Below are 12,131 nucleotides of genomic sequence, written 5' to 3'. Positions count from 1 at the left end.
ACGTATGCAATTCTCGCAGCGTTACTGCCTGCAATAACAGGCACTTTTAATGCCTGCAACATTTTACGGACACAGCACTGAGATGGTGTATGCATACATGTACATGCACCCGAGATCCTCCATAGGATCGCATGTTGCATACACTCCCAATCGGGCTGCAGCTTGTTGCAATGGCAATGTGAAAGGGCGCAAAATGTATGGTTTGCAGGAGGGCGCCGGACACCCTAGTACCGGCCCTGAGAAAGTGAGAGATTTTGGGAGAGTTTTCCCATGTTTTTTTAAAGCAGCAATCAACTACATGGCAAAATCAACCTGGTTTAGCCATGTAGTTGATTGCTGCTTTAAAAAACATGGGAAAACTCTCCCAAAATCTCTCACTTTCTGAAAATCTCACCCTATTACTTTTGGCCCACTGTGTTTTTTTCAGACAATCTGATTATATGCATTTGATTTAACTAATTTATTTGAACAATAGTTTTTGTCCATTTTCAAGCATTTGTGAGCAAATAGTTGATTGTCATATGCTCCCAAACATTACCAGATTTTAGTTCCTACCGGACAAACTGCACAGACAAATCTGTAGGTGTGTACCAAGCTTAAGTTACAGTATGCACAGTAGTAAGAAATGTATTTTAAACATTGTACAGTCAGTTTATTTAGATGTCAAGAATACAAAGTTGGATTATTTACATAAATAAATAAATAAAAACATTTGTACCGGTTTTGGAAATCCAAAAGTTCATTATTGATTTTCTCAATGTCCAGGTCTGTCCACAAGATTTCATAGTATCCATTAATGTTTTCAATAACTGCATTATAAAGACCATACAGTTTCTGCAGCAATGAGAGCTCACGCTTTATCCTTTGCAAATCAGGGTACTCTGAAAAAGGATGAGCGAAAATCCATAATACTTCTGAGAATATTGGTATAAGCATGTTACTATACATATAATTAGAAATAGGTTTGCGCCTCTCTCATATCTTGAACATTTGGATCTACTATAAATGTCTTTGCCATTAATAATACAGATTGAAATCATTATAATTATGGAGTTTACCTGTAATTGGGAGGCCAAAAAGTTCTTCACCTCCAGAAAAAGTAACATATTTTCTCCACAATTCATCGAACTTGGCCTGAAAGACTTGTAATCTATCACTTGCTTCCCTGGGAGGAATGCCTCCAACACCAGGACCACTGTGGATGTGGGTGATGAAACTTAGTACATTTATAGAATGAACTACACATATTTGGCATCACAAAGAAGTTTCAATGACACAGCATATTCCAGATAGGTGTACAGTATGGTGCAGTCTCATCATGCAATACGGTATTAGAATGTTTTCACAAAATAATAGAGTTGTGTATGAAATGTTTACATTCTGAAAATGCTGACATGTTGCATGTTGTGTAGCCATTATTGTTCTCCACATTTTGACTAGATTCTCAAATAATTCTCAAATAATAATAAAGAACACATACAGAGTACAGCCATGCTACCCTCAAATATTTCAGAACAGTATACTTTGAACCGAACATCTTTCCTCATAGTACCTTAGTAAGATATCCACTGCCATACATAGACCGATATTCAATCAGCCGTGGTAATTTATGGTGGATAATTGAGTCCCCTGGGGATATTCAATCTGATTCCGTCAGTTATAAGGGATTTTGTGTGTTTTCACGATCACTTATGCATTTGGAGGAAAGAAAATGCTTTTCTTTTTACTATTTCTTTTAGCTAATTTTATAGTTTTAAAGTTCATGTCAAGGGATGGAAGATCAGACATGGTGTAAAGGTTCTGCTTGGAATAAAAACAGCTAAAGAGAAGATTTTTAAGCTACAATTACATAAAATCCTATATACAACAAGTGAAATTAAGCACTGACAATGTGTTAGACTATTGGGGAGCAAATAAAAAAAGAATGCTTAAATTTTCCAAAAATAACTAACCCAAAATCTCAGATTTCATGGACTAAAAATGAAAATTAAATAGATTTTTTGTTCCCTATTACAAACACATCCATAGAACCAAGAGGCAGTAGCAGACTGTATGTTTAACAACCAATACTTACGATATATCATAGTCTTTATAAAACTCGCTAGAATCAATCTGAAACTTTTTCACACCATCCAGTAAATCGGTTTTCATCTCTGGTTGCACCTTGATCAGTAAATTCTGGGATTGGATAACCTGGTAAAATATAAAAAATAAATAAAGTAAGGACAAAAATAATTACAGTAGCAAAGATGACTAGGTACATAATGCACACATTGGAAAATGCATCCTTACCTGTGTGTTTAAATTCTTCCAGGCATATGCTAATCCATCTACACGCTCAGCATTTCCATCCTGGAACAGCAGCTCATATTTTACAAGAAGGCTGTGGGACTCCTCAATAGGTCCAATCATCATGTCAATTTTAATTTCTGACTCCCTGATCTCTTTCAGAGCATCCATGGCTCCACGCACATCATCAAGGTCATTAATTGGTCGGTTTAATCTTTTGTTAAGATTATCAATAAATAAATATATCTCATCCATGTCCATAGCAGCCTTTTTATTCAAAGCAGAACCTATTGCTCGCTTCCACCTGCGGCACTCCTGTACCAGCGCCATTTTCAGACAATCAGTGGAAAAGTTGACAGATCCAACAATGCAGTGAGGTGGGAGCTCACTGATTTGACTTTCCAATTGCTGTAAAGGTATGATGAAGATTATATGACATAACATACTGTAAACACTTGTACTATAAGTTAAAACACAGCAATCAGAAGATGATGCTCCAAACAAATTAATATTTTACTTACTGAATAATGATTCAATTGACTTCGAAATTCAGACATTACTGGATTAGTATCCAGGAATTCTTTCACTTTTTCATCAACATCCTAAAAATAAAGCAATAAAAAAGAGATTATATATTTTTTACACAATCCATTTGATTAGACAATTTTAATGTGCAAAGAAGTGACACACCAAAGAAAGGAGGGAATTCGTAGGGACTGATAAAATAAATATGTAGCATCCAATAAATTTTGCAAGAGAAAAAGCCCCAACATGTCAGTCTTAAGGTCCATACACACTGGACGATTACGCCCAGCGTGTATGGACAGCGATGATCGCTATCATCGCTGGGGGAAAAGCCGCTCTGTGCATACAACCCTGCCCGGCACTGTCAGCACGGGGACGGACGGCTTTGTATAGTGCTGCGCTATGCAAAGCCGTCCTCAAAGCCACTCATCTGCTGGTAATACCAATACTCATCGCCGCTCAAACTTGCTGTTGTGTATGGGCCTTTACTGCATAGCAGGGCTGGCCAAACTGCTCCTCGATATCTATCAGCAGTTTAAATTTTCCAGACCACCTACTGTAGCTGGTACACATGTGTAATCACTACTAACAGTCCCAATAGCAAACGTGCTGCATTCATTCCTACTGGACACATTCTACAGATCCAAAGGTGGCTTATAAACATGAACTGTTGGTAGATCTAAAGTGCACCTCTGGTAATCTCTGCTCTATATCATACCAGAAGACTGATCTAATGTAGTAGCCATCTCACAAGAACACCATAATGAAGAGGAGTCCTGGGAGAGCCAACCAACATGACATCCAGCCCCATAGACAGAGCCAACAAACTGCCTACAAACCAAAGGTTGAGCCAACCAAGGTGACCACATACAGTAGTTGAGAACTGATCGGCTTTGTTGTCAATAATGCTTAAAAATGTGTTACAGTTAATATACAAATCAAACATTATTATTATTTCACCTACAACTTGTAAATGGTAAATAATATTTTTACTTAGTAAAGTATGTATTGTTGGTTTTCATGTTATATTGCCTCCTCTTCACTCACTATTTGAAATTAATAATTTTTAACACGATTGGATGATCTAAGCACCCAGGTGCTATTCATTGTAGTAATTATTAGGGTATATAAACCAGCCTCTCTGCTAAGAGGGTATCCTTGACAAAGCTGCAGTTTGGGAAGCAGCAAAACGCGTTGGGACCCCCTTGTTCTCTGTCTTGCTGGACACCGATTGCACATTGCCCCATTGCTGTTTCCAAATACAGCAGGACATTGTCCCCACCTCCAGTGGCCGTGGACTTCAATCCATCAGTCCAGACCACATCCTAGAGAGGACTCTAAAACCCTGTGAACCAGGACTTAACCCATTGGGCTCTATACAGTCACCCAATTGATTAGACAGACCGTTGATCCAACTTGGTCCAGCACAAGTGGAGAATACTCCTTGAAAAACCTCCAGTGGCCACGGTATCCGAATCCACCCCATTCCAGGCCACCCACTAGTGAGGATCCACCGTACACCCGCAGGGTGCTCCACTTGTTTCCTTTCAGCCCACTGGGGCTCAATATTATCACCCCAAACTCTGGAGAAACATCCTGATCCACTGCCTATTGCCCAATCCATCTTGCCAACAGCGGGACAATCCAGTGCAATACTGCCCATGGAGTGGTAACTATACTGATCAACCAATTGTGCAACTTTATTGCTCTAGTGCAAACACGTCAACCAATAGCCCAGCAAGCAGAGAGTGTTTTTATTCATTAATTTTATTATTCTATTTATTTGAGGTTTATTGTTTACATGTATATGTTGTATACCATCTATCTGTTTTAAGTTCTACTGTATCTACAGGTAATTTATTATTAAAAATATTTGTAAAGATCATCCAATCTCTCATTCCATCTGAACCATTACTAATCTTAGCGCTGCTACAGAACTTTGTTCTGAACCACTTTTCTTCATCATCTCTAAAAATAATTAGTGTAAGTAAAGTTTTTATGCAAAAGACTCATTACAAGGTACCAATGCTGACAGACTTTTATGGCATTTTCCCTGATATATTGTGCAGAAGATAATGATACAGGATACAAGATTACTACAAATACAAAAAGGTATCCAGGCCAAGGGTCAATTCCACATCCCACTCCCATGATAACTCACAGGTTTCTTTGGAAGGAGAATAGGAGATGGTATGTAATGGACAATAAACTTCTAAAAGTTAAAGATGCAAAATGTGTCCCTTAAAGGACACCAATTATACTTGATTTTACTAATTTATAAAGCATTCATATTTTGAATAACAGTCACTGTCCTGCCTATAGGAAAATGGGATATCTTGCATTGAATGACCTTTATTGCTTGGTAGGGGACATGAATAGGAAGATAGGAAGGGATGGAAAACAAAGTAATATACAGTAGGTACAAGGTTTAATTTAATATGGGGTAGTTCAATAAATTTTCAGTAAAAATATATACCTTCAATAGGTCGAACATAAATGACAGTCAAAGGACCACATAAAAAAGGTAGACAGTAGAAAAGGTCAAACAGATACAAAAGGTTGAAAGGGTCAAAAGGTCGACACAAAATTGGTTGATACACGTTTTTTGGGGTGCGTGTCATTTTGTATGTTTCTCCACATCTGGGAACCCTCTTGGGCTCATTTGCGGCAAGGTGCTATTGCTACGAACGACAAACGTTACTCTTTCCAATCGTACTTCATGTGGATGGTAATGAAAAAGTTAAAACCCCAGAAAAACCTTGTGTCAACCACTATCATTTTGACCTTTTGAACCTGTCGACCTTAAGTACTATCTTCATTTTACCGGTAAATATTTTAACCCTATAAACTACATGATCCTGTGAACATTTCACATGTCAACCTATTGACTATCTTTTACTGTAAATCTATTAACCGGATACCATTTTAAAAGCATTTGCTTGTCCTGTCCAGAGCTGGTTCTCCGACCCCCTGCCTGCCTACATCCTGCTATCAAGCTACCGCCCACTTGCTTGCCCCTCATGTAATCTGTCTGTCTCCCCTTCCTACTAGATTGTAAGTTCCTCAGAGCAGGGCTCTCTTCCCTCCTGTTGTCAAAGCCCACTTCTCTTCACATTTCACTCACAGCTCTCCCATACTCAAACACTCAGCGTCCATCTTTGTCCGCACACTCATCTCCATTATTGGCCACAAGCCTCTAGTAGTATGTTAATTGAGTCCTCACTACTTATATTTAAGCTGTAATGTGCATTGAACTGTGGTGCTATTTACCTGTACTCTATTTTGTTATTTATTCAATGTAATACTAAGTTTTGTCTCCCAGTACTGATCCTTTGTACGGCGCTGCAACACTTGTGGCGCCTTATAAATAAAATTATAATAATAATAATGACGAGGCCGCTGCTGCTGCTGCTGTCTTCCATGGGCCTGAGAAGCATGTGATGAGCTCCATCAATCAGAGCTCAGCACAAGCTTTTCAGCCTCTGACCTCTTGTGCAAAGTCTCATAGGTCCGGCTAATGCATTGCACACTTGTGCAGTCAGTGTGCCTTGGCTCCCGATGCTCAGCACCAATAATCTTAGTCACATTGCGGCAGCAGCAACAACGCGGCAGTGGAGGAGGAGCAGGGCTGCTGGGGGTAAGAATGATAAGGAGGCAATGGAGCCATCCATCAAGAGGCCGCTGCCTGCTCACCAGCTGTATCAGCAGACAAGCTCTTCCAGACCGGGACTCAGTGCCATACACTGATACATGCAGATCTTATATGTTCCTGGGGAGGAGGTAATGAAAGAGGGGCCCGAGAGCACTTACTGCTGCTGACGCAGGGATACTTACTGCAGGTGTAACAGGGGACAGGGGGCATTTGCTGCAGGTGACATTAGGGCAAAGTTGCTAGGGGCACTTTCTGTGGGTGACACGGGCCCTTACTGTGGGGTAGACAAGATCAAGGTGGCACTTAATGCAAGTGACACAAGAAGTGGGAATGGGGGATGACACCATGAGCTATCACCTCGGGTGACACCAACCCTAGTGACACCTCTGTTCAGAAGATTTCTTACCTGATTCCAGATTCCAGAAAAAGTAGTAAAACTGTTGAGAACATCAGCTGCGTCTGTTTTAAGAGACAGGATAATAGAGCTCAGCTGGATTACAACTTTGCTCACATCTTTATGTTCAGTGATTTGCTTATCCAATGGTTTCAGCACAACCATCTTGGTAAGTTCATCGCCTAGATCTCTGGCAGCATTTTGCTCCAACTGTTGAAGGAAACAAAAAACTAAGGTAAAATAATAATAATCACCATGCGTTCTATAGGGGCCACCACACTATGCCCAAAGTTATATATTACACTGCCAACATTCTGGAGCCACAGGAGAATAGTAGCATTTTTTTATGGGATAATCACAATATTCACATGGTCAGATGTGTCTATTATGGAAGAGCTACATGATGAAGTGTTAAGTAATATTTTAGCAAAAACATATAGTGTACTGTATACACACACACACACACATACATACATAGGCTTATTTTAAACCAATGACCTATTTTTCATAAAGAAATAACTGTTGCAATTGATGGCATAAGAACTTCGTCTCAATGATGCGGTTGAACAAACCTGACAGCAGTGATTCCCACATTTTTTTGCACCACTACGGCCAAACATGGCATTCATTTAAGTGGCCTGAGGCAACCAGTATGAGAATCATTGCCTATAGCACTTCTTCATGTTGCATTACATTGAATGTTTCATCAGGCCCAGCCAGAATTATGAATAGAACATTTCAAACCACTAGTTTAGTCAGTTATCATCCAGAAACACAGCATTGCAGGCAGAACCAGCCCTACCTAACATTTTGGCTGGTGCCCCTGGCAATGCCCGGCACCCCCCTCCCAGCACAGCACCAATCTCTACAGATCACAGCAGCCAGCAACACCTATCAGCCTTCACCCATAGCATTCTTCATCCACAGAGCCATTACTACACATTTGATGCTTTGTGCAGGGTATACGGTAGTACAACGTATACAGACACTATTATGGTCGACATACATTGGGTCAACCAATAAAGGTCGACACATGAAAAGTTTGACAAGCCTAAGGTCGACAGGGTGAAAAGTTTGACACAAGCATTAGGTCAACATTGGGAAGGTCAACAGTAAAAAGGTCGACATGGGTTTTTCACATTTTTTAATGACATATGCCGACAGGTGGTACTTCATGCCCTACAATACACTAGGGCATGGAGGGAGAATAAAATAGTGTGCCGAGCATATCGAAGCCCCGAGATCGAAGCATGGTGAGTGCAGCGAGCCATGAGAGGGGACGCGGTGCACTTTTTCATGTCGACTGTGTCGTTATTTGGGGCAAAACAAACATGAAAAACCCATGGCAACTTTTTGACTGTAGACCTTCCCAATATTTACCTAATGCTTGTGTTGACCTTTTGACCTGGTCAACCTTTTTCATGTGTCAACCTAAGGCCTATCGGCCTTCAGTGGTCGATCCAATGTATGTCCACCTTAATTTGGTTGACCCAATGACCCATACCCCTGTGCAGGCATTGGCCCGAGGGCTGTCCTTTCGTTGTTTGCCTAGCATTTGCCTAGTTTGCCTATTCCTAGGCCCGGCCCTGGTTGCAAGGTGCCACAAAACTTATACATTCATGATACTAGTATGGCCTTGGAAGATGCATTATAGATGGAATGAAGAGATTCCTATATTTTATATAGATTACATTGTTGCATATTATAGCAAATTGTTATTAGAAGACTCTTGCTATTAATATTAAAATTAGGTTACATCTGTTTTTAATAATGAAAAAGAAGTAAACTCATGAGATGTGGAATGATTAAACTTGAAGCAAATATGTGAAACTGTGAATCCATGCCACTAGTATTGCATGGAGGAGATAGAGTAGCACATTTATCCCATCACATTAACCACCCTTGGTACAAGAACTATCAGGTATAATGTAGGGTACTGACTAACATCTCACACCACTGTACTATCTAAGTACAGCTAGCTAAGGAAATTGTAACTTCTGTTGACTAATTGTTTCACAAAACTAACCGTACTAATCCTTTTTTCAGCTCATCATTTAAGAACATGCGTAACTTAATTCAATGTCAATGCCCGTGTCCCGAAAATGAACACACTGGAAAATAAATCAGTGTTAATTGGAAAGTACACAGTTTGTTGAACGAAATGACTAATTGCAAAATGCCAAATTATGGGCTGAATAATTTCCTTTCCACATACAAAATGAAATAATTGCCACAGATTATGCAAAGGCATCACCGCGTGGCTTCAGTTTTATGAATAATATTTCATATTAATTCTTTTAAAATGGATTTAATGGAATAGTAATTTTATGTTCAGTTTTCACATACTTATGTTATGCTCCCTTTACTTTAGTAATTTAAACATAATTTGTATTTCAATTCTGAATCCTCTGAAGTTTGATGCACTGAGAATAGAAGCACACAGGGGGTCTTGACGAGGAAGGAAATGTCAGCTACTTTGCTAGGAAACATGACAGGACAAAGCCGAGCAATAGCAAGCAGAAGATGCCCTGTGGAGCCAAAACGAGGGATTGAAGAAATGGAGGCAGGACATCTCATCATTACTAAAGTAAGTAAGTACCAATTCTCAATGTGATATCAGGGACTGAAAGTTAAAAATAAAGGAAAAAGTATTTTACCAACACCCATTTACTGTACTGTAACGTATTGGTATCTGTAGTGACATAGATCACATACACTGGATGAACAGAAGTTGTTTTCTTTATCTGTAGCAGGTAGACAGCATATTGGTTTGACAGCTTGGCAATTAAAAAGTCACCACATAGCAGGTTTTCATGCAGGCAATACACAGGCTTCATAACATGGGTACAACACTCCAGAGGTCCCTAGTATAATCCCAACATCCAAAGCCTATTGCCCAGCCACTAACTGGCATTGGGAACCCTGGCCCTCTGCTCTGAACAGACATTTAACAAAAACCACAGGTGTTGTTAAGTAGCCAAACCATCACTCACATTAGATCTTTAAAAAAAAAACCTGTACTGGATGTAATTATTATTATTTACAGTTTCTTATATAGCGCAGCAGATTCCATTGCGCTTTACAATGGTATGTAATCAGTCCTACTGTTTCTGCTGCTTTAAATCCTAATCCTGCTGTCCCACATTAACTTTCTGTGAAACTATGCTGCCCCTGCCACACTGTGGACCTTATTCTGGTTCACTCGCAAAGGCATTTTCCTCTCCAAATGGAAAAAAAAACATGTGCACTGCAGGTGGGGCAGATATAACATGTGCAGAGAGAGTTAGATTTGGGTGGGGTTTTACTTCAAAGTGAAATCTATATTGCAGTGTAAATAAGCAGTCAGTATTTTCCCTGCACAGAAACAAAATAACTCACCCAAATAATAACAACATTTAATTGTGTGGCCACCTTTGATCAATAAAAACAAATATAAACGATAATACATATAAAATATTAAAACAAAAAATAAAAGTACTAACTAAGCCTCTAGTCGGTCACTTTGATATGGTTTACAAAGTAGTGCTACTTATATTTTAATATCATAGAGTTTTGTGTCTGTTATCCATCTTATTTGTCTTATAATTGTTACGCTTTATAAGATAAATAAAGGAGGTGGCAACGCAATTAAATATTATGTAATAAATCTATTAACTTTTTAGTTTTTAATCTCTGGTTATTTATGTGCGTTCAGCCCACAGTGCGTGACAATACATTAGTGCAGTGATTACAATCATTTTTGAGTGGTTTTGCTCTTCCCGCTCTGCAGCTGGCGATGGACAGCGGACGGCAGTAGAATTGAAAAAACGAATTAAAAAAGAATGGGCAGTCGCTGACTGGCTTAGAGAGGTCTCTCAGCCAATCAGCAGCCACCTGAATTGGAGAATCAAGTGTCCAAATACTTTGGGTTCCTTGAAAAAACAGGGTCTCTAATTCGTAAACCCTTCCTCCAAATTGGATGTGAATACCCTCAAATTAAAGCCTGCACTTTACAAAACATATTCATTATAGAACTGCAACTTAAATATGTTTCAGTAAAGAGCTAACATGACAAATATTGTGTCAGTGTCCATATAAATATGGACCTAACTGCATGTTTATTGAACAATTCATACTGATTAAAACAAATCTGAGTGCCTTAGAGGTAATTTGCTGAAAGGTTTCACAATGGGCCTTATTCTGATCGGTGCGGCCGGATCCGATTATGCGGCCAGGACCGTGCGTGCGAAACCCCGCCTTCCATACGGATCGCCAACTCCGTCCGTACGCGGTAAGAAGCTGGCCGAACGGACCGCACGTGTATTTTACACGGAATACGCCTCCTCCATCTAAGGGAACCTCCCCCATCATTCGATGGTCGCAGACCATCGAATGCAGGACCGTGTGCTCCACCAGCTCCCGCAACCTCAGACCACACGGACATTTTTCCATGCAAAAGCAGGGATCTGGGCGGGCAGCTGACATCCGGCGATGCCATATGTCCGCCCCCTACACGTGCGTCACGGCCGCATTACCATAGGTACACCCAGCGTTTTCATGGGAACGCCCATGAAACACGGGGCGTATGCATATGGTAATGAGCCCAAATAGCCCTTCACGCCCCTCTCCACCCCCTGTTCGGAGTGTTCACATATCATGCGGGATTTGGCCGTACGCCCCGCTCGCACATGCGCAGAGACGCCTCTGCACATGCGCAGATACTAAACATCGGCGGCCCGAACGCACGCGGATATATCCGCACCGACCAGAATAAGGGCCAATGTTCCTTACATTTGGTGGCACAATTTATATTTATCTCACTTGAGCATAAGCAAATGCTAATCATAACAGCACTGCTGTCAGAATCCATCAACATGAAACACATAGCAATGACTCCATTGCAGTATATATTACCTGTTGTTGTTTGTGATGTAGATGTGCAAAATTCCACAGAGGAATGTCCTTGGCGGCTGACAGTACAATATTTATACCTTTGTTCACTGCACTCTGAGAAAAAAAACAAAGAAGATATAGAGATGGGAACAGCATGTCATGTACATAACAAAACACAATCATACCTTCACTTCTGAACTTTTAGCACTGGGATATGTAGAATTCCAAAGAATATATAAAATGTGTGGGAGTAGCACAATGCGTGACATTCGTTTCAAAAAATGCCATATTACTATTTTATAGATATTTGTTAGATAAAATAATGATAATAGTGCCACTGGTATACTGTGTTATACACCATATACTGCAGTTCTGTGGGTGCTTCACAATCGCCAATAC

General features: G+C 40.1%; 1 protein-coding gene across 1 annotated transcript in view; it reads right to left on the bottom strand.

Annotated features, from left to right (window-relative positions):
* Positions 1-12,131, bottom strand: part of LOC146080772 (dynein axonemal heavy chain 5-like) — a 357,582-nt gene that overhangs the window by 227,116 nt on the left and 118,335 nt on the right. Inside the window, exons 26-32 of the mRNA XM_083188420.1 lie at positions 11,754-11,846; positions 6,873-7,070; positions 2,811-2,891; positions 2,293-2,697; positions 2,075-2,193; positions 1,059-1,195; positions 719-881 (exon numbers count right to left, since the gene is read on the bottom strand). Coding sequence (XP_083044546.1) covers positions 719-881; positions 1,059-1,195; positions 2,075-2,193; positions 2,293-2,697; positions 2,811-2,891; positions 6,873-7,070; positions 11,754-11,846 — 1,196 coding nt within the window. The remainder of the gene's footprint in view (positions 1-718; positions 882-1,058; positions 1,196-2,074; positions 2,194-2,292; positions 2,698-2,810; positions 2,892-6,872; positions 7,071-11,753; positions 11,847-12,131) is intronic.

This window comes from Crinia signifera, chromosome 5 (genome assembly GCF_055691185.1).
Source record: "Crinia signifera chromosome 5, ASM5569118v1, whole genome shotgun sequence".
Lineage (NCBI taxonomy): Eukaryota > Metazoa > Chordata > Amphibia > Anura > Myobatrachidae > Crinia > Crinia signifera.
The sequence above is the reverse complement of the archived record's forward strand: the minus strand, read 5'-3'. Positions and strand labels throughout refer to the sequence as shown.